The 24,039-nt window shown below is 42.5% G+C and overlaps 1 protein-coding gene across 32 annotated transcripts in view; it reads left to right on the top strand.

Annotated features, from left to right (window-relative positions):
- LOC122787386 (receptor-type tyrosine-protein phosphatase S-like) overlaps nt 1-24,039 on the top strand; it is a 3,272,784-nt gene that overhangs the window by 2,836,200 nt on the left and 412,545 nt on the right. For all 32 annotated transcript variants that reach the window (XM_044054059.1, XM_044054057.1, XM_044054056.1 and 29 more), the window contains one exon: nt 709-821. In XM_044054059.1, the coding sequence (XP_043909994.1) occupies nt 709-821 (113 nt within the window). The remainder of the gene's footprint in view (nt 1-708; nt 822-24,039) is intronic.

The raw sequence follows: 24,039 nt of genomic DNA, 5'->3' as shown, positions 1-24,039 counted from the left end.
ATTATGTGCAGATCTGGACTGCTTTGGGGACTGACATAGACATTCATGTCCACAGTAATTGAAGGAAATAACACCACATTTATAGATTAAGCTGACTGTAGAAATCATATTTAGGAAGAGTGTGCCATTAGTCTAACAGTGGGAGGGAGAAGAGCTCAAGGTGTCCTAACCCCCCTTCATCTACTCCTGATTGCAAGGATTTTTGTATGCCCTAAACTTTACTGAAGAGGAGGCATGTGCAAATATCATGTCAATGAACCCTTGAGCATGTCTGCCCTTAATGCATTAATCTCATCCTCCCTTTTGTGTACACACACACACGCACACTGCAAGAAACTAATGTTGTTTTCCAGCCACCACTAGATAACAGTATTGTGCTACAAAGCCCATGCCATCACACTGAAATAGGCAAGATGGCCATTGGCTGTTTAAGTGTATCCCTGTTACCATCTCTCCAGGCTTTAACTTTTTACAGTGTTTCATGTTCACAAGTGAAATTTCTTAAACAGATCATCTCTGTTGGAAGACCTAAGCATCTTGTTAACATATTCCATCATATGAGAAAAGATGCTTTTCTAGTCTTTCCTGGCTGTGCTCTTAATTTTCTGAATGCAGATAATAAAGCATTAATACAGACGATAGACCTTTAAGTATCTCAACGTACTTTACATTTTAAATCATGTAATGTTTTCTTGTCTTATTTTTAAGCAAACGGAAGGACTCAGAGCCACACACAAAGTGCCTACTGAACAATGCAGAAATCACTCCACATCATCCCACAGACCCGGTTGAGATGAGACGTATCAATTTCCAGACACCAGGTACCCTGTCTCTGTTTGTGATCTCTGTCCAGAAGAAGCATCTGGGTACTGGATGCTCACAGTTTTATCTGCTAAAGGAGGTCTTTTCTCATTGTTTTACAGTTGCATTTAAAACTGTCTCTTCTGGCTGTCCAACACAAGGCATTAAGTGCTCTGTGTGAGAAAGCTGTCCTGCTTTAACATGGTGGTGGTAGTTTTTTTTTTTTTTTTAATAGCAGAGTTGTTTTTTCTATAGTAATATGTACATTTGCTTTTTGGGGATCTTTTCAGGTCTTTTGTTTCTGTTTTAATCTCATGATTATAAACTAATCATTGTCTGTAAGTTAGGAAGCAAAAGTCAGTTTCTTTTCATCACACACAAGCAGCTCTTAGGCTTCTTTGAGTGGATTGTTTTCACACCATTGAAACTGTACATTTTATGTGAAGACTACATATGAACTTTACTTCTTCAAGGGACAACCCAAGACAAAATCAGAAAAAAATATGAATATAAAAGAAAGATCCTTGATTGCTGTCTGTCTAATCTGAGCACACAATGGCGGTTGTGATACTTGTATGTAGATGGATGGCCTCATTATCGGGTGGCATTAGTAAGATGAATTTTTATATAGTAGAATGTAACAGAATGGAGCAATTGGGAAGCTATTTGTATTTCAGTAGTGCAGAATTGACATTACATGTTTCAGAGGTAACAGAATCCTTCTGGAAATTAGAAGATGGCTACAACATCCTATGGTGCCACATTTGGCTGTATGTGCCACTTAAGTACTTCCTGTCATACTTTTATTTTTTCTTTGTGTAGCTGTACTACCATCAGTCCCCACATGACAAAAACTAAGAAGCCCAAAACTGTATCCCTGATCAGAATATTAGACGATGATGGTATGGGGAAGTTGTAAAACTATTTTCCATCTTAACAAGGGACCGAAAGATCCCCCTCCCCCCAAGTGATGGAAACCAAGTCTGGCAGGTGGTGCAGAGAATTAAGACTATGAGCTGTTAAAAAGTAAGTACAGGGATCTAATGTCAATTTTCATTTTACCCTTGACATATCGGGTCACTTCTGATATCAGGGCCGACTCTGCCATTACTACAGCTTGCTCTGACCAAAAACTCTCGAGCTTCAACTCTACTCATAATCCCTCTCTCCAAAATACCCCAGATCTTGTTTGCCACTTTTCCAGACAGATGCGATCCCCAGGGCTATCAAGCTTAGTTGCTTTTTTTCTGAGGTAAAATCTTCTAATTTCTCCAATTCTCTGTAATCTTTCACTGCTTTTTCCCTATTTGCCGGTCCTCTAACCTTATAATATCGTTCGCTGTTACACATTAGTGGTACAGCTTTGCTGTTATCGTTAATAGCCCTTTCACGTACACATTTGTATATCTTTAACTGTCATTGCTGAGTTTTCTTCCCTCTTCTGTCCTGTTAAAAAAATACAACCTTTAGCTTTTTCTCTGTATTGTGTATTTCTCCTTTTGCATGAGTGCGCTGTGTGTGTGTGTGTGTGTGTGTGTGTGTGTGTGTGTGTGTGTGTGTGTGTGTGTGTGTGTGTGCCTTCCAGCCCATTTGTTTATATCATGGCTGAGAAAGCTAAGGCCCCTTCTGGCTTAAAAAAAAAGCCAGAAGTGCGGCCACAAGATACACATATCTGACTTGTATCTACTGTGTGTGTTTTGCTTGGATCCTCTTCATTTACAGGAGGACTGCAGTATCTGTCATGGTTTTAGCCATGGAGCACTTGTTGAGAAAAAAAAATGGTTTTGAAAGGTTTGATCCCTTCTGCCTTTGGAGAGGCCATATCTGCTACAGATAAAAGCAAAATAGATATTTCATCTCCTTGTTCCTCATCTTCCTTGGAAAGGGGTAAAAAGAGAACTTTGTCGGCGCCAACTTCCCCGTCTACACCGACACATAAATCCTCTGTTCTGAAGAGTTCATCAGATCTGAAGGATTCTGGCTTAAATATTTTGGTTCCATGCAAATCCCCAGCACCTGCCACCAATACTGTGACAAAACGCTCGACTCTGAATGCTTCGGCACAGGAAGCTTTACCTTATACTTCTTTATTGGTGCAGACTATGTCAGTGCAGACTCTAGATATGACACAGTAGGAAGTTTTACCCAGGATGAGTACTGTCCATTTGTAGATCCCTTTGTGGGTGAGCTTCCAGAGGTCTTTCTTCAAAGACCAAAATCCCTCTCTTATGTCAATCTATTCCACCAAAAGCCTTACAGAGATAGATGTGGAGAGACTGGTGAATAACTTTTTGTGAGCAAGAGGTTTTTCAAGACTCCATTTGGCTCCAACTCCCTTGAGTTTAGGAACCGAGCATTCATTCATCGCTTTAACGACTCCTCCTCTGACTTCCATCAAAGTTTCAGACTTTACAGTTTCAACTTGTGTGGCACCAACTGTACCAGTTCTGGAGATATGTATATTTTCAGAACCGGTCAATACCATGAGTTTTTTGGTTGTATTGGAACCAGTGCCCTCCTGAGGCTGTATTTGTCCCGTTGGCTCCAAGGGGCAGGGCTTGACTCTGATTTTTTTTAGAGCCATCAGTGCACCTTGGAGCACTGGCACAATTTAGTTCAGCTCCAGTTTCTGTGTCAGGGTAAGTTTCCTTGAAGCAGGGTGGGGGGGTTACCTCTGTTTCGAAGCAGTCTCTCTCCGTTCCGGGCTTCCTCCCCTCTTTGGGGGTGGTCCAGCCTTCAAAGCAATGGTGAGGACCTTGCCTCTTACAATGAGTCAGTCAGCTCCTTCCACCTCAAATAGACACAATCTTCATGCCCAGTTATTCAACCGGTCTCTCTATTGGGACTGCGAGTGCCAAAACCTCAGGAATTTCAGCTGCATATTTTGTCATCTTCTGATACCTCTCCAGAGTATCCCCCCAAAGAGGTTCCTCAGAAGAAGAAGTGCAAGAGGAAGTGCTTAGATTGCCCACAGGAATCTGTCATGGAAGGCACTGATTTTGATGAAGGCGAAGGGTCCCCATGGTCACTCTCTGATGATGTCTCCTTTGGAGACATCCTAGAAATCTTGAAACAGAGGGGTGGCTGGAAGTCTCAAAACCTTTCCTCAGAAGAATCAGTTTACTTGCAGGCGTTTGGCACTCGCCCATCTATCTCTTGGGTGATTCCACCTGCTGACAAACTCATTCAGTTGATTTCCTAGAAGGTGTGGTAGGCCGCAGATGCCATTGAACCCATTCCCAAGAGCCTGGGCAAATTTTTATCTGCTTACAAAGGTAAGGAATTTTAGGCTAAAAGTTTAGCAGTAGATGCCATGGTCATAGCAGTTGCCACAAAAAAGGAACTCACTGAAGAGAGTTCATCTATCCATCCACCCAACAGAGAGTCTTTGGCGATGGATAGATTTAGGAAGCAAGTTTATGCTCCATCTACCTTCACCTCAAGGTGTTTTTTTATTTCCTGGCACATTTCAACAGACTTCAAAGGGATCTGATCAAGGAGTTGTCAGATACCCTGGCGGGATCTGTTACTGAGGGAGTCCAAGAGAAGGTTGCTTCCCAGTTGGCCACCCTGGGGTCTATGTCAAATTCATTCATGAGACTCATTGCACATGCAGCCAAAGGGACCTCCAGAGTAGCAGGTTCAGGCGTAACCATAAGGAGACACACCTGGATGCACCTATGTGAACTATTTAAATCTTCATTTGTCAGTGCACCTTTTGCTGGATCATCTTTGTTTGACCCAAAACTAAGAGAGACTTTATCCATGTGTGAGAAGGATGGTAAGACCCTTTTTGCTGTGGGTGTACATTTTTCCATCCCCCCCAAAGATCCTTTTCTAGGAATCGGAGGAGCGGTGAAAAGATGTGGTTCAAAAAATCCCAAGGGCCTTTCCAGGACACTTGTGGAGGCAGTTCCCCCAGGGGCAGAGGGAGGAACCACAATGGAGTGCACCACCCATATGGCAGATGCGGTCCACAGAACCAGGGTTTCAGGAACTCCTTCCCAAGTAAGCCCTTTCAGGAAGTCAGGGGATGCTTATTCCTGCACCAAAACACCTTGCTGAATATAACAGATTCTTGAGTGCAACGGATCATATCCAGAAGGTATATCATACCCTTTTCCCATCCTTCCCCTTGTATACAAAAAATCCCCAATGTTCCACCCAGTCAGAGGGAACCAGCAGTTCTCAAAATCCAAAAACTGCTAGACAAAAGTCATCCAAGAAGTCACATCAGACCAGAGACGATCTGGAATTTACTCAAGATTCTTTTAGTACAAAAAAAGATGGGACTGGATACCAATTTTTGATCTCATTGTGTTGAACAAATCAGTTCGACAAATTAAATTCTGAATGGTCACAGTACAGTCCATTCTTCTGTTTCTAGGAAAGGACAAGTGTATGTGCTTGATACATCTTCAGGATGCATATTACCACATAAAAATGGACAAGAAGGTTCCTTCGCTTTCGGCTGGAAGCCAGTCATTACCAATTCAGGGCGCTACCCTTTGGTCTCACCATAGTCCCTAGAGTGTTCACCAAATGTATGGTAGCAGTGGCAGCTCACTTGAGACTGCAAGCATTTCAGGTGTTTCAGTACATGGACGACTGACTCATTACCAGTCCAACCAGGCATCGAATCATACAAGCAAGGGACTGTGTTCTCCAAACCTGTGGATACTTAGGGACAACTGTTAATCAAGAAAAATCCCAATTGTCTCCAACTCAGAGCTTGGAGTTTATAGGGGCAGTGCTGAATATGAATACAGTGTCCCTCCCACCAGTGAGACTTCAAAAAATGAGAGCCCATGTTCAAAAAATAATACACAGTAAGAAAGTTCCCACTCACCTAGTTTTGCAGGCCGTAGGGTTCTATGGCAGTGACAATTACTTTAGTTCCCCTAGCCAGATGTCATATGAGAATTCTACAATGGCTACTAGCTTCTCAATGGTCAATATTGTGTCAACCCATGTCACATCAGATTCTGATCATCAATCATGCAGAAATGGTGGGTCCACTGCAAGGAAATTCTTCTAGGTCACCCCTTCACCCTTCCAGAACCCAAGACCATAGTGACCACCGATGCCTCCCAGATGGGGTGGGGGTTGTGGGCAAGACTGTCTAAGGCACTTGGTCTCCTACAGAGGCCAACTTGCATATCAGTATTCTAGAGCTAAGAGTGATAACTGTTAGCGTTGCAAGCCTTTCAGTCTGCTCTTCCTGTGGGAACAATTGTGATTCAAACAGACAACATGTAAGTGGTTTGGTACATCAAAAAACAGGGAGGAACCAAGTCTTATCCCCTTTGTCGAGAATCAGTGTGTGGTAGTGGGTGATCTGCTCCAACCACTTTCTGATAGCAATGCACATTCCGGGGAGTTCCAGTGTAATATCAGACAAACTAAGCAGGCGTATTCTTCAGCCTCATGAGTGGTCTCTCATTCCAAAACTGATGGAAAAGATATTCTGCCAATGGGGCCATCCTTGCTGTGACTTGTTCGCCTCTCCCCTAAACAAGTGCAGCAACTGCTTTGCCCTGATTCCCCCTCTGAGGAAGTCACCAAGAGACACTGTTCTCCACATTTAGCCCTCAGCAGTCCTGTATGCCGTTCCACCAATACCTCTAATCCCAAAATTCTTACAGAAAGCACTCAGGTTGAAGAGCAGAGTGATCCTCATTGCTCTAGTTTGGCCTCAACAGATATGGTTCCCCTTTCTTTGGCCTTATCTTATTCAACAGCCATGGACTCTGGGCACAGCTTCAGACCTGCTGTTCCACCCAGATGAGCTAGTTCACCTGGACAATCTGAACTTCAAGCTGACAACATGGTTCCTGCAGTTCAGCTAGTGGCCAGCCATTTCAGACTTTCATCCCCAGTGCACCAAATTCTCCTAGCTCATAAACTGTCCACACGGAAATTATACAGTAGCAAATGGAAAATATTTACTATTTGGGCTTGTGAAAGGGATATTGATCTCTTTTCTGCTTCTTTTGATAATATTCTAGAATTCTTAGCCTCTCTTTTCAATGAAGGAGTTTCTCTGTCTACCATTAGAGTACAGCTAGCAGCAGTTTCAGATTTCCATGATGATTTGGAAGAATGTTCACTGGCTTCCCATAGACTCTGTAAGGCATTTCTAAAAGGGACACTTTTGCTGAAACCTCCTTTCAAAGATCCTACTCCACCCTGGAACCTAAACCTGGTGCTGCAAACTATTATACATTCTCCCTTTGAGCCTTCTGCAAACTCTGGTCTGAAATGTGTGTCATGGAAAACTTTGTTTTCGTAGCAATAACCTCTGCTAGAAGAATATCTGAAATTCAGGATTTATCATGTAAACCACCTTACCTGATCTTTCATAAGGATAGAGTCTCCTTACAAACAAATCCCACCTTCCTTCCAAAAGTGATGTCCCAGTCTAATGTTAATCAACCGATTAATTTGTCGGTATTCTTTCTGAATTTTTCAAACAGAGGTGAATACTGTCTGCATTTACTAAATGTTTACAGACAATTACATTTTTATCTTCATAAGACAACAGCATGAGAAAATCTGATCAACCGTTTGTCTCCTTTTCAAGTAGTAATTTTGGTTAGCCAGTTAACAAAGTGAATTTAGCCAGATGGCTCAAAGACTGTATTTCCTTTATCTATTATAGAAGGAATATTACCTTACCCAGGCCTGTTAAAGCACATTCTTCAAGATTTGTCACTACTTCAGCAGTTTTTCAATCTAGAGCTTCAATGAGTGATATATGTGCAGCAGCTACTTTGGCTTCTCCCATTACCTTTATTACTCATTAAAAATTGAATTTGGTCTCTAGGGGAAGAGCATCCTTTGGTTCAATGGTACTTAGGAATATCCTTCTGTGAATCCGTCCAAGGTCTAAGGTAGCTGGGGACTCTGTCCCATACTTCAAGTGTAAAATGAAAATTGACATCATCAGATAAAAAAATTATGTACTTACCATAACATTCCATCTGTGTTGTCCATTTTCATTTATCCTTGACTCCCCTCCCTCCAAGCCCCAACATTTGAAGTTTTTTTTTGGTGGAATGGATACTATACTTAGGTCTTGTAGTAATTTTTAAGGCATGGCAGATATGGTTTCCATTAAGGCTTCTTTATCACTCTATTCTAATTTGCTCAGTCTAAGGTATTTGGGAGAGAGAAATTATGGGTAGAGTTGAAGCTCAAGAGTTTTTTGTCAGCGCGAGCTGTAGTAACGGCTGAGTTGGTTCCGATATTGGAACCAAACCCATATGTCAAGGATAAATGAAAATGGACAACACAGATTGAACGTTATGGCAAGTACATTACTTCTTTTTTCATTCCCATGACCCTCTTTTACCTGTTGTGTGACTTTGAGCAAGTCACTTGACCTGAATATGTTTTGGTGCAATTGGGAATTTGAGCCAAGCTCATTAATTGTGTCCTTGACTGCATGCCTACAAACTTCAAGGTTGCTTCTTTGCTATCCCAAGATTAGTGGTCTTACTGGTTGATATCTCCGTCCTTGCTGAACAGTTTGTTCCCTTCACATATAGGTAATGCAAGCATAATGTGACTGCAACCCATGATTATTTAAAAATTGGAAGGAAAATGTTGTACCTGACTTTAAATGTTTACAGTTTTTGTTCCTTTTATCCTAAAGGACTAAATTTGGTTACAGGGCTGGGAGTGATATGTAAACGATTTGTCTCACAGTTGCAGGTTCCTTGTAATACCCAAGATGTTTGGGCTCCGTATTAAAATGCTGGCAGTCATAACACCATGTGCTGAAAGACCAAAAAAAAAGGACCAAAACTTCACGAGAAGGGGAAATCTCTAATATTGATCTTTTCCTTTAAACTTGTTTTTTTTTGCAGGGGGCAATCATGGGTGATTTCAAGGTAATACCACATAGTCACATTCTCTCTGCAAAACTAATCAGCAGATTACAAGAGGCCAGAATGCTCAGTGTCAGGAAATCATAATTCCTAAAAGATTTTGAGTGGGGTGCATCAGAAATCAACTAGATCTAGCTGATACTTTGATTCTCCTGGTATTGCAGTATTGAGGTTTTATATCAGGTCTTTTGTCTGTCAGTGTGTGTGTGTGTGTGTGTGTCTGTTCTTTGAACTGACATTCATCTGAGTACTCCATTTTCTTCCAAATCTCCGTAATATCCCATACTTAATGGATATACTGCAGCACTGGTCCTAATGGTGAGTGCGGTAGAGCTGTGAGAAGGTACTTCACCGTTGTTAGTTATCCCAATAAATAAGAATGATTGTTGCAGTAGGAGCTGCCATGCAACTTTCCCCTGTATCTCTTCCTTAGCACTCACTAATTGTAAGCCAGATTTTTTTTTTTTTAACTGGCAATCTGCACCACTCGTGCCGTCATTTAAGAGGTATATTGCAAGCATCTTTAGTGTATATGTTTTAAAATTTGACTTTTTTCAGTTTGGGATAAATACGGAGAAGTTTTATATTTACAACTTCGGGTAATCTGTTTCCCCTTTTCTTTCTTTGTGTGGATTTGCTAACATCTAAGAGGTTAAGTAAGGTACTTTTAACTAATAAAAGCTTTTACAAAGAATTGTTGTATCTAGGGCCTCCCATGTTTTCATTTCAGGATGCATACATACTTCCCAATAGCTTCTTGCTTTAAGAAAAGGATAATGTGCTTCCTTAGCCCATAGTCTTCATGCAGTAGCAGGCATTGCAGTGAGACAGACCACCTGATAATTTTCCCTCACTCTGTAGTGATGAGCAACCCAATGATGGTCATTTTTTCTACCATGCCTTGATGGCCCTTCCAGGGTCTGTGTCATTAACTTACCCTAAGTCATCTTATTGTGAGTTTGGTTTTATCCCATCTCTTTTCTGCAAGGTGCAAACCTTGCTGGAGAAACTTTATAGCAGATGGAATCGATAACTCATTGTTTCTTTTGATGTGTTTTCAGAGCTCTGTTCTGGTAAGCTGCTGTGGTCATTGCTAACAGTTTATTGATGATTGCTAAGTCCACAAAACCTGTTCCAGACAAGAGAGTATCTAGAGATGAGCATAATAAAAGAGATAATTCAACCTTATAAGATTTACAGCATTGTTTTGTCAGCAGCAAAGATTCACTGATGCAGCTTCATTCCTTTCTTATGTTGCTACAGTAAACCAGGGTGAATGACACGGAAGTTAAAAGGGGTGAAGATTTGGGGTTCCTATCGAATGATCAAAAATGGTAAACGATGAATGCGTATTGAGCGAACTCAATTGGTCGAAACATCGAAACGTCGCACGCGTAACACGGAAATCGCCATAGGAAATATTTTCCCTTTACTTCAATGCAGTGTGATCTCGGAGTAGGAATATTTACGTAGCGGGGGTGTGGGGGGTGCAGCCTATAGCCTTTAGGTAAGTATAGTTTTTTATTTTTATTTTTTTATTATATTTTCGAAATTTCAAACATCGCTCATATGATGTCAACCATATGATGTTTGAAACTTTCGAAAATTTAATATAGACCCGAAGATTTGTATTGCTTTCAGGCTTTTGCGACAAGGTTACCGTTCCTGGCAGTTTAGTATGCTTTTCCCTCTCTCTGTCGTAGAGAGGTAATAACTCTGCAGAATGTGAGGGACAACGACTTGGTGTTGTGGGGGGGGGGGGATAAACCCGAGCTGTTTTTAATTTACCATTTCCATTTTATGATTTTATGATAGTTTTCTGTATAGTAGTCTGCAATTTACTGAAAAAGATCAGGTGTGCGTGTGTGTGTGTGTGTGTATGTGTGTGTGTATATATATATATATATATATATATATATATATATATATATATATATATATTTTAATGTATATGTATGCATTACATATCTGTGTATATGTATATGTATATATATATATATATATATATATATATATATATATATATATAGTGTGTGTAGTTGTATTCTGTATGATCAAACATTCTTTGTTTCAGATGTAAAATACCAGCATTAAAAAGTTTGAATGTACAAAATATTGAATGCCCTAAATATCGACATACAAAAGATCAAGAAAGGAAAACTAATTTGTCTCACAATCTTTACACTAACCCCACGCCCCAACACTAATGTCAGGTTTGTCTGAATAATGGCAGTGTTATGGTAAAGTTTTTTTTTGTTTTTTTTAAGGTAAGGTGGGGGTTCAGGGTTGGGGGAAGGGACAGAGTTAGGGTTAGCACCCATTACTAAGGTTTACCAGTGGCAAGCTTCAGATGATGGGGAACAGGCCAGCTTTTTTGTTCCCGTGGAGTCACCTGCCAATCCCCCAGTGAAGCACCCTCCTGACTTTGGGGGTATTTTCCAAGATTTTCTCTTTGTTGCTTGAACAGTGCTCCTGCTTATGTGTACCTTAGGTGGTGAGCCATCCCTCTCTCCATTATAGGTGAACCAACAGTTGCTGTTCACTCCCATCCTCCCCTGTCAGCTCTGTGAGGCAAGTGAAACTAATTGAACAGTCAAGGCTTTCTCTCTCTATGCCACTGGATATGGCACAGTTGTTTTTTTTTTTTTTTTTAATGATACAGGCACTATATGAAGATGATTGAATTTAGTGTGCAGTCATTTGTTCTGCACTGGATTTTTTTTTTTTTGGTTCAAAATCATTATCATTGTGGTTTTCTAGTTGAAAGGAGAAACACTGCTATTGGGGAAAAACAGATACCTAGCTGTTCAGAGACTTTGTTGGTCCAGTGTCCGTGACAGCTGCATGGAATGTGGGAGGGCTTCCTGGGGTAACTCCCCAGACAATGGTCAGTGTTTTCCTTGTTAATGAAATATTAGATCAGGCATTTGTTCTAGTGTGTAAGCTTAACATTTAATATCTAAAAGAAAAACTTAAGTCAGTAGCTACAGTGTTTAAATAATAAAATAAAATATTTTTTAAAAAGCTGATATTGTTGGTTTCATATTTGTGGCTTTCAGCCACAAATAATAAAGATTTGAAACCCTGTTGCTGGCAAAAGGTTATACATTTTATGTGGCTTTACAGTGCTGGTCCAGAAGGACTGCGTTTAACTCTTGTCAAAACAAGTTTTATTGACTACATAAAAAACTTTATACAGGATAACAACTAAACTTCAAAGAATATATGTTCTAATATATGCTACTACTACAAACTTTTGAAGTTTTGTTTTTGAATATGGTACAAAGGAAGAGTAAGATCTTAAGCTTTAGAGGGGATATATAAAACGTATGAGCAAATTCTGCTCTCTGTTTTGTCCCTTACTGTGTGTAGGTATATGTGCATGTATACATGCACTCACTTAGTAAAAGTATTCTTTTTCACCTAATGTTCATTGATAATGCAGCAATCCCTTATTCTGAAATAGCATAATAATGCACTTAAATACTGTGTAAGTCTTCCTTGTGTTCATCATATTGATTTCTGGTACAGTAGTCATAGCTATGTGGGTTATATCCATCTAAGGATATAACAGCCGGCCAACCTCCAACGCTTCAGTGCACCTTCCATGTCCCCACACTGTCAGGCAGCTCTAACTTAGCTGACTAAAGGTCAAGTTTGGTCACCAAACCCTTCAGAGCTTTACTGCTGTTTCAAGCTTTTGAGGATTAAATCTCAGTTTGTCCTGCTCCTTTGCTGGGCAGTTAAGTTCCCTTGGGGGGGGGATCTTCCATTTAATTTTTTTGTTTGTTTGTTAGTAATACTTTCCTCTAAAGAAAAAATTTAAAGTTTAGAATTTGTGTTATGACTGACTGTTATGAGACTGCACTGTCCTTTTAAACTGGAGTGCTGGTTTTTCCTGTCAGTTTAAAAGTTGTTTAAAGTAACTGTAAACCTTCTTTTTCTGTGTAGATATTGTGTTTATTTTACTTTGTCATGCTGGGAAAGTGTTTTAAAGTGATTTTTACTGCGTTTGTGTATGAAAAAAGTACTGCTTGTTTTCCCTCAGAAAGAGGCATTTTGGCTTGACCATGGAACAAACTGTAGGCCCCATGGTAAGATCTTCTTCCAGCTACAAAGAGAGAAAGTTAAGCAAACAGCCTTTGCCACTACCACAGGTTAGCAGTTTGCCCCACCTGCAGTGGGTGATTCTGCTGTGACCATTTGTTGTACCTTAGACCACTCATCTTTTATGCCGACTCCCTCTGGTGTAGCACCTACAGCCACTGTGGACAGGGGGTTAGCCATGTTCTCTGTGGCTGTTGTGGTCCCCCTCAGTGGCCAAGGGAGAGCCACTGTTGTTGGTCCTGGGAGAGAGAACAGGGAAGGCTCCTCTGTTTTCTCAAAATGTTGTGCCTATCCCTAAGGAAGCTGCTGCTGCCACTAAAAAACTGTTGGCCCCATTTTCCCCGTCAAAAAAGTAGAAAATTAAGCATGTATCTACTCCTCCTCAAATTTCATTAGACAGGAGTAGTTTACTGTGTGTGGGTCAGGGTTTAATTCAGGTTATCAATCCTTCTTGTAAGGTAGTTTTTGGTAAAAGAAAGATGGATACTTCCTTTCCTGAAAAGATTCAAGATTTTGAATTTGGACAAGAGGATGGTGGGACAGATGTAACATTTTTGCCTTAGATTACTGATTCAGAACCTGAGGAGAACTCAGTTTCTGATTCTCCTTGTGAGAGTTTCTTTTTCTCTGATGCTATTTCTAGAATGTACCATTCTTTTTAGTGGGAGAACACTGAGGTTTCTCACTTCCTCAAAAAGTACAGAACCTGCACCTATTCCTCCAGTCTTATCAGCTTTGGAGTGTGTGTGTGTGTGTGTGTCTCTGTGTGTCTGTGTGTGTGTTACTGCCTACAGTTTTCTTGACAGTCAGCCAGCTACATCTGAAAAGGCAGATAGGATGTATAAAAATTCCTCAGTCTTTTAAGTTTTTACACACTCCTCCCAAACTTGATCCAGCAGCTATAGCTTTAGTCAATCCTTCTGCTGCTAAGCACTTAATTAATTCTAATCCTACTATTTCTGATAAGGATGGTTAGATTATTTATAAATATAGGGGGAAAAGTGTATGCTTCAGCAACTTTGATTTTCAATATATGTTAACATTGTTCCTGACTAATTGTGAAAATATGAGGAATGTTTTGTGTGCAGTTTCTTCTCCTCTAAGTGCTATGTCCACAACTTCAAAGGTAATACACAATTGTGTGCAGAACTCGTAAATGGAGCTACCTATACGGAGTCAGAACATACAGTAAACCTACTTTCCCCTTTCACCCCATCAACCTTCCTTTAGGAAATACCATCAAATTTAACTCCCCCTGCTATCACTAGGGAACAGGTCCTAAATGCTCTCTCTAAGGCCAAGAACAGTGCAACAATGGGCCCAGACAGTATCCCCGGATGTTTTCTAAGTAGCATGAAACATGATCTGGAATTGCTATTTAACTGTAGCTTCTAAACAAGCTTTGTGCCTCATGAATGGAGAACAGTAGTCATCCCTCTGTACAAAGATGGGCCATTTACAGACCCTGAAAACTACAGACCTGTAAGTCTCACTAGTCTCATATTCAAAGCTATTGAAAGAATTGTTGTGGAAATGGTCAGCAGTGATGTAGTAAACCTCCAGACATTGGACCCAACCATATTTGGTTTCATCAAGAGCAGGTCATGCCTACTCAACCTGGTGGATTTCTTTGAGGAGGTCATCAAAGAGATGGATGAGGGCAAAATGGTTCACACTGCCTACCTTGATCTGTCCAAGACATTTGACGCAATCCCCCCTCTGACATTGGTGACAAACTTAAGAGGTTAAATACAAACCCTTATGTCACCTGGTAGATAGCCAGCTGGCTATCTGACAGGACCCAGAAAGTTAGAATTGGGAAGTCCACGTCTACAAAAAAGGCCATTCACAAGCAGTGTCCCTTAGGGATCGGTGGGAGCACTCTTTTTTAGCATTTACTTCTCTGAAGTCAAGGCCAACATCAGTGGTCTCTGGCTGCCTAAATATACAGATGATTGCAAAGTAGGAGCTGTCATTGAATCACCCACTAACACAAATGTTCTCCAGGAAGGGCTGAAAAGAGACAAACAACTGGTCCCAAGGTCATGGACTAAAACTAAATGCCAAGAAATGCATAATAGTATCCTTTGGGAAGTCATCCACCCCTGGAAACTATCCTATCCTAGCCTATGAGTTGATCTAGTAGCCAGGGACTTGGGTTTATACATAGTAATTGAGCCTTTGACCATCACTTGTCTATAGTAGTGTAGAAATCATTTTATGTTGTGCAACTTATAAGCAAAGGTATGGCATCTAGATCTAAATAAGTCATTGTTCCACTGTATTCAGCGTTCATCAGACTTATCATTGAGTACAGTGCCCCATTTGGTATGTACCTAACCAGGCATGTACAACAGTTGGAACATCAACATAGGTTTCTTACTAAAAGAATACAGGGTGTAAGTTTCATGTCCTGTGCAGACCGCCTCAAGGTCCTGTCCCTGTTTTCTGTGTCCTACTGACTGTTGAAGGGAAATTCTGGTATACAAGACATTGCCAGACCCCATTCTGATGGACCTCCTGTAGATCCATAAAACAAACAACACTAGAATTATCAGTTCTAAAGACTTAAACCTTGCCTGTCATATAAATAGGACCTGCTGGAGAGACAGATATGTATGCCAGAGACTACCCGTTCTCTGGAACAGGCTCCCCATTCACGTGAAGCAGAGATCCTCCCTGACCCAATTCAAGTGTAACTTGGACATTTCTATGAGGAACAGGGAATTCATCCCTGATTTGGCACCTATTTCTCTAATAGACACAGGCAGCCCATAAATGTTTCATCTCCCAAGCCCCTCCTTGTAAATGTTTCACCTCCCAAGCCACTGCTTATACTTATCATGGGTACCAGCACTTGTCAGTGATTTGGGATGCATGGCTAGCCTTAAAAAGGCCCTTGTGATAATTAGACTAATGTATACCTATGAATCTGTAAGTAATGTAATCTCTTCTATTGTTCAAGTCACTACTCATTCTATACAGTGTCGTTTTTTTAATTTCTGCAAATCGTTTGGGTTTCTAATACCATGATGGGAATGGACCCCATTCCTAAGTCAAAGTACAATTAAAGTTCATGAAATTAGTATTGTTTCAGTCTTTGATGTCACCCAAAAGTGCTCTTCGCAGCACCGGTAATGTGCCCAGTAATGACTCCTCCTGCAGTTCGTACGAGGTTACATGTATTGGTAACATATCTAAATGCAATTGTAGATTCCTTTTTAGAAGATCCATTGCTACTACTGTTGGAACTGCCTGGGTATCTTTCTTCCACATTGCTCTTGTTTCTGCCTGCAGATCCTGATATTTTTATGACTTTGTCTATCTCCATACACAAGACACTATAGTCACTGGGTGTGGCGATTTCAATGATCAATGCTACTTTTGTCTTCTTTTCTTGGACCACTGTGTCTGTATTTCTAGCATTTGTCTTTTGAACATGTTGGTAATGGGTGTTCCCATGTGATGTAGACTTCATCATTTTCTATAATGCTTTGTGGCTCATGTTTCCAGTGTTTTTTAGCCACTTCAGTACCATAATGTTTGCAAAATCCCCAGTGCAACAGTCTTCCCACATTATTATGCCTTTCAGTATACAATCCTTCTACCATTAGTATGTCACAACCAGCAACAAGGTGTGTGACTGTTTCCAGTTCGGTCTTACAAAACCTGCATTTGTCCGTTTCTCCCACATGTTCAATGGACTTTGTAAACCAATGAGTACGTAGCCCAAGGTCTTGTGCCACTATTTTTAACCTTTCATCTCTTGGTTTGAATTTGCCTTTCCTTAAACATTACTGCATTCATTCCTGATCAACTTGAGGTTCTTCCAGAAGTTTTCTATATTTGCAACTGAATTTATGCATTTTCCACATTTCTTGCCTTCTCATATGGTCCTTCACCTTATATTCCTTCTTTTGTTTTTTGGCACATTCAGTTGTTGCTGCCTGATTTTTATCTGCTTCTGGTTTGAATTCCATTCCTGCTTGATGCCGATGTGCTTCTGCTAGATTAAGCAGAGAAGCCATCTTAGATATATCTCTCCTCATGTTTCAAAACTTTCACTATGTTTGGATCTTGTGAGGTCAGCAGATATGTGTTCTGTTCCATGACTGCAGATCTGTACATGTAATCAATTTCAAGGAGGCCCATCCCTCCTTCGGAACCAGGGGTATATAATCTTGGAATGCACTGATTTTTTATAAATGATTTGGTGAGCATGAAGCATCCTTCTTGCTTTCCTATAGTCTATCCAACACATTTTGGGGCCAGTCAATCAACCCAAAACTGTAAATTAGGACAGGAAGAGCAAATTGGTTTATAGCTTGGATTTTCTTCCTAGATGTCATTGCTGTTTTCAGGATTAATTTTAGTCTTCTAAAGTATTCCTTAGGTTCATAGGTGTGTACTAGGCTGATGGTCCTGGAGCCTTTACTAGCCTAGCCCATAGGATTTGCCTGGCATCGTGCCACCTGACCTTAGTTTCCAGTGCCTCTGTCAAGCAAAGCCACTGAAGTGATCCCCGAGGTGAATTTTTTATTTCCCATCAACTCATCAAGATTTCTCTTGAAGAGGGCCAGTGAGGTGCTCTGCTTGACATGTATGGGAAGTCTATTCCATAACATAACTTGGTTATGAACCTGTCCCTCCAGCATGTTCTGTTGATTGTGGTAATGAGGTTGAGGTCTCTGGAGCGTGTGGTGCGGAGGGATTGGGATTTCTTTAGATGTAGCATTTCTAACAGAGCTGGGTAGCAGATATGGCTTTGTAAGTCAAGCAGAGATAGCCTCTAAGTAGGCGATATGAGACAGAAAATAGTTGGAGTTTTTTTGAGTCTGTCCTTTTAGGACAAGTGTTTAAGGCCTAGGATCCTGTTTGCGAGGTGCTTTTGTGGCCTCTCCAATTGTTGCAGGTGTCTAGTGAGATACATGCCAAATGGGGCATTGTACTCGAAGATTGGCCTAATGAGGGAAGAGTACATGGTTACAATGACCTCTTCCTTCCTGGATACAAAACCCTTAGTAATGAGATGTACCACATAGAATGACTTTCTGACTACAGTGGCAATGTGGTGGTCAAAAGAGAGGATCTGAGGATGTAAATCTTTATGTATTCATTACAATTAGGACTTCGGATCTGTCCTCAGAACCAGTACGGCCGTTTCCAAGCTCGCGCCAGCCAAAACCTCTCTGCTAACACCTACCCATAATGCCCCTCTCCTAGTTACTCCAGGTCTCATTTGCTGCATTCCTCATCAGACGTGCTAGCCATCTCTCTCAAAGCTAAGTGGAAAATTGTGATTTTAATATAGTTTCTCCTCAAAATTTCTTATTTTTTTAGTCAATTTTGCCTTTTCTCACTGTCACCTATAACCTACTTCTATTCCCTGTCCTTTACCTTGGTAATTAAATTTCTGCCATTGTTAGTACTGTCCCTCTCTCCTGCCTTTGGTAGGCCCTTCCTTACCACTTGTGGTATCTTTTAAATACCATCGTTGGTATTCTCTCACTTTTTTCTCTCAGTTTTGTTTTTTTGTATTAGGATAGCCTTCTTGCCTTACTATGTCAGACAAAGCTAAGTTGAGGTTTAAACAGTGTGACAAGTGTGGGTGTAAGATGCCCAACTCGGACGGACACACTCGTTGTATCTACTGTTTGGGTGTGGACCATATTAAAGCTGACTGTGACATTTGTGCTAGTTTTAGTAATCGTACTCTAGCAAAATGTAAAAATAAGCTTATTTTAAAAGGTTTAATTAAGACAGTTTTTTCGGAAGTTCGATCTGGGTCGGAGGCCTCACCCCTTCCAAGGATCAAAAGACATAAGGAAAAACGGAGTCACTCTGTTCTTGCATCTCCGTCAGTTACGGAACTGAGTCGGCTCTGTGCTTCTCCAATGCCCTCTGCGCAGACCTCTTCGGCACCAGGCTCTGTATCTTCTACCTCGGTGCCGTCTGTGATATTCACCCATGTTTTGGTTCCAACCTCAGCACCACTGACTTCAGTGCTGTCCTTGGGTCTAACATTGACTCCTATGACTGTACCTGCTTCGGCACCATCTCCGGCCACGATGCCAATAGTTTCTTTTCTTCGGCTCCATCGGCTCCTAAAGTCAAATATCTGCCAAGGACAAGATACTCTCCAACTTACAACCCTTTTTTGGGGCAGAGATTTAGCCCCTTTCTAGAAAGACCTGATTCTCCTTCAGCAGCCTCCTTAGACCTAGTGCGGGTTGTGGATCAGCTTCTGGCAGCTAGGGGATTGCCCATTCCAGCTAGACCTTCCGTCCCTCTTGGCTCGGAATCTTTTACTACATCTTCCTCTATTTATCCTTCTCCAGCCTCTACCCAGGCCCCAGAGATTTCGGTACTGATGTCCACCCCGGTGCATATTGTCTCGGCTCCGACAGCAGTTTTTCCACTGTCGGCACTGAGCACTCTTGCTGCATGCTCTCTTAGAGCAGTGCTTGGACCGTCCGTACCTTGGTACCTAGCCCGGCACCAATTTTCTCGCTGCCGCCATCTATGCCCATGGCCTCACTGGCTTCCAGTCCTCTTGGAGCTCCTCATTTGGACATGGGCTCCTCAGGGTGAGGTGTGACCATGGTTCAGAGGTTGTCCTTCTCGGTTCTGAGCTCCCATCCCGCCTCAGACGGGCCTGCTTTCCAGGTGATGGAGAGGGTCCTTGCCTCCGCAGGCTCGCAGTCAGCACCAATGACATCAGCATCAGAACCCCCCCCCCTAGCATGCAGCTGTCCCAACCTCCTATTTCAGGATCCCAGACACGGGAGCCACAAGACCCCCCTTTAAAGGGAACCCCTTCTCCGGAGTCCTCCTCAGAAGATCCCACTGGGGAGCCACGCCAGAAGAAACGGTGCAAGAGGAAGTACCTTGATTCCCTGGAGGAATCTATCACTGAAAACACCAGTTGTGATGAGGGGGAAGGGTCCCCACGGTCTCCCCCAGACGACGTCTTATTCAGAGACATTCTCGAAATCCTCAAGCAGCGGGGAAACTGGGAGTCCTCTAACCCTTCTTCTGAGGAATCTGTGTTCTTGCAGGCCTTCCGTGCCTGGCCATCTACTTCCTGGGTGACCCCACTGGCAGATGACCTTGTTAAGTTCATTCTGCAGCATGCCTGGAAGGCCTCGGACAATGCAGAACCTGTCCCCCGGAGGCCAGACAAAATGTTATCTACACCTGAAGACCAGCCCTACTGGTCCAAGCAGTTGACAGTTGATTCCATGGTCGTGACGGCGGCCACCAAGAGGGAACTGGCAGAAGGTAGTTCCACTGTCGATCCTCCAAACAGGGAGTCTCAGACCATGGACAAACTAGGGAAGTGGACCTATGCTTCAGCAACCTTCGCCATTTGTTCACTGAACTATCTGGCACACTTTACTGACCTCCAAAGAGACCTAATTTCTGAAATGTCTTCCTCTTTGGCGGGGGTACTGCCTGATGAGGTACATGACACTGTCGCCTTGCAGCTAGCTACCCCTGAATCCATCTCGAACTCCTCGATGCGTTTGATATCTCATACCAGCGAGGGGGCAGCTCGAGCTTCCGCATTAGGCATTGTCATGAGATGTAATGCTTGGATGCGGTAGTGTGACTTCGCAGACCCCTTTAAATCTTCCTTCATCAATGCACCTGTCAACGAATCTGCACTTTTTGGACCCAAAGTATGAGACACACTGGCACGATGTGAGAAAGACAGAAAGACCTTGTCTGCTGTGGGCATATGCTTTTCTAACCTCCAGAGGTCCTACTCCAGGAACACAAACAAAACCCCCTGCAAGTACGGCTGATGCAAACGGCCAAAGTAGATCAATTCTCAAACAAGAAGCCAGCACCAAAGTCACGTATATAAATTTATTCAAACAATCATACCAGTTTCGGCATACTTGCCTTCCTTAGTGAAACTGAGGGAGGCAAGTATGCCGAAACCGGTATGATTGTTTGAAAAAAATTATATACATGAAGAGGGAGGCAAGTATGCCGAAACCGGTATGATTGTTTGAATAAATTTATATACACGACTTTGGTGCTGGCTTCTTGTTTGAGAATTGTCCTACTCCAGGAACCAGAAAGGAAGAAAAATGTGGTTCAAGAAATCGCAAGGATCTTTTCGTGACACTCGTGGTGAGCAATCCTCCCGGGGCAGAGGAGGCAACTCATCTGGAAGAAGCCCCTTTCTTGGTAGAGGGGGTTCATGTAACCAGGGCACTAGAGATTCTTTTTCTGGCAGACCCTACCAGCGCTGCTGAGCAGCGGCCCAATTGCTTTCCTCTGGAAGCAGTCGGTGGTTGTTTTTCTCTGCACCTACCAGCCTGGCAACTTATTACTACCGATGTTTGGGGTGCAGAGAATAATATCCAGAGGCTACCAAATACCATTCGACTTAACTCCCAGACCCGTCAAACGAATCCCCGATGTACCACCCAATCAGAGGGAATTAGCAGCCTTAGAAATAGAAAACTGGCTAAGAAAAACAGTCATCCAACCAGTCCCACCAGACCAGACAGGATCCGGGTTTTACTTGAGGTTCTTTTTAGTGCCAAAAAAGACAGGGGATTGGAGACCAATCCTGGATCTCAGCCTGTTGAACAAACTTATCCAACCTCAAAAATTCCAGATGGTCACGGTACAGTCCATTCTCCCCTTCCTAGGGAGGGACAACTGGATGTGCTGTATACACCTCCAGGAAGCGTACTACCACATAAAGATGGATCACCACTCCCAGAGGTTTCTCCGCTTTCAGCTGGGAGCCAATCACTACCAGTTCAGGGCACTGCCATTCGGTCTCTCGACAGCACCCAGAGTGTTCACCAAATGTATGGCTGTTGTGGTAGCTCATCTTTGACTACAAGGATTCCAGGTGTTTCTGTATCTAGACAGTTGGCTCCTTACTGCTCTGACCATGAATCTCCTAGTCCACAGCCTCTCTTACACTCAAGGTCTCGCTGTCTGCTTGGGGATTACAATCAACAAGGAAAAATGTCAAATGTCCTCAACAAAGACACTGGAATTTGTTGTAGCAGTCTTCGACACGACATCCTGCCAAGCTTCTCTCCCCCCTCACAGGCTTTCGAAAATAAGACACCAAATCCAGGACCTTTTTCCTCAGACCGATTTACCAGCATGCCTTGTACTGCAACTCTTAGGCTCCATGGTGGCTGCCATTACATTAGTACCACTGGCGAGGCTGCACATGAGAATCCTGCAGTGGCTCCTTTCCGCACAATGGTCATTTTTAACTCACCCACTCGACCACATGATACGTCTTACAAACCATTGCAAGGAAGAAGTGCTATAGTGGATGAAGCCACAAATGAATCTTTGGTGTCGACCGTTCTGTCTTCCAAGGCCATGGTGACTACGGACGCTTCCCTGTTAGGGTGTGGATGGCATTTCCAGGGAAAGACGGTCCAAGACACCTGGTCCCCCATGGAGGCAAATTTGCACATAAATGTCCTGGAACTGAGGGCAGTTCTCTTAGCGTTGCAAGCATTCCATGCATCCTTACCTTCGGGGACCATTGCAATTCAGTCAGACAACATGTCAGTTGTCTGGTATATCAACAAGCAGGGTGGAACCAGGTCTTACCCCCTGTGTCAGGAAGCCATGAGGATTTGGCACTGGGCGATATCTTCCAACCACTTTCTTATAGCAGTGCACATTCCCGGGTGTTCCAACCTTATTGTGGACAATCTGAGCAGGAACATCCTGATGCCTTATGAGTGGTCCCTCAACCCTGTAACAGCGGATTGGATCTTCTGACGCTGGGGCAAGCCTTGCTTCCCCCCCAAACAACAAATGCAGAAGCTACTTTGCCCTGATCCCCCCTTGGGGGAACCCCCGAGGGATGCTCTTAATGTACGATTGGCCCTGGGTCTTCTGTATGCCTTTCCCCCGTTTCCCCTCATTCCAAAATTTCTCCAGAAAGCTCTGAGGTTGAGAAGCAAAGTGATCCTCATTACCCCCTATTGGCCCCGTCAAGTCTGGTTCCCTTTTCTATGGCCTCTTCTGATTCACAGCCCATGGATCCTGGATCATTCCCAAGACCTGCTATCTCATCCTCAGGGACTCATTCATCCGAATCTCCACAGTCTCAAGCTCACAGCTTGGTTCCGCCATGTCCAGTGATTACCAGGCTGCCTGGTATCCCATCTCCTGTTAGTGAAATTCTTCTGGCTTCACACAAACCTTCCACCAGGAAAGTTTATTCTAGTAAATGGACTAGGTTTTCTGTTTGGGCCAAAGATCAGAACATAGATCCCTTCTCTGTCTATTCAAAAGATCCTTCAATACCTGATGACTCTTTTACATGCAGGAGCCTCAGCATCGATGATCACTGTACATTTAGTAGCTATTGCCAATTTTCATAATGGATTTGATAATTCGATTGTCACACCGCCTATGCAAGACATTTTTGAAAGGAGCATTACACGTTAAACCTCCGGTCAAGCCTCCCTTAGAACCCTGGGACTTGACTTTGGTGCTTCACTCTCTCACAGGTCCTCCTTTCGAGCCCTTTGATTCATGTGATTTAAAGTTTTTGTCATGGAAAACCTGACTTCTAGTAGCACTTACCTAAGCGAGAAGAGTATCTGAACTGCAGCCCTTGAGTGTCAAGAGACCTTACTTGATCTTTCACATGAATAAGGTGTCCCTGTACTGACCCTTCTTTCTTGCCCAAGGTCATTTCTGGATTTTCCAATAACCAATCTATTCACCTGCCAGTTTTCTTCCGCAGCATTCAGAAAGAGGGGAGTACTTTTTGCACGCCCTTGATGTGCATCGGCAGCTTCGTTGTTATTTGGACAGGACTAAATCTTTCAGGAAAACAGATCAATTATTTGTGGCCTTTGCAGGACCTAGATTGGGTAAACCTGTTTCCAAAGTGACTTTATCCTCCTGGCTTAGAAACGTCATTACCTTTGTCTACCAACTTAATAAGCTATCCCTACTTTCCAGAATAAAGGCTCATTCTACCAGATCTATGGCTTCTTCTGCAGCATTTCATTCCAGAGCCTCTGTGGATGATATCTGTGCAGCAGCCACTTGGGCAAGATCTCATTACAAATTGGATTTGGCCTCCAGGGGACGAGCGTCTTTTGGTTTTATGGTGCTCAGGAATATCCTTCCTTAGGGCCACCCAGGACTCAAGTAGCTGGGGACTCTGTCCTAATTGTAATGAATAAACAAAGATTTACAACATCAGATAAAGAAGTTATGT

Source organism: Protopterus annectens, chromosome 13.part0 (genome assembly GCF_019279795.1).
Source record: "Protopterus annectens isolate FY-2018-M chromosome 13.part0, PAN1.0, whole genome shotgun sequence".
NCBI classification, from domain to species: Eukaryota; Metazoa; Chordata; order Ceratodontiformes; family Protopteridae; genus Protopterus; species Protopterus annectens.
The sequence above is the reverse complement of the archived record's forward strand: the minus strand, read 5'-3'. Positions and strand labels throughout refer to the sequence as shown.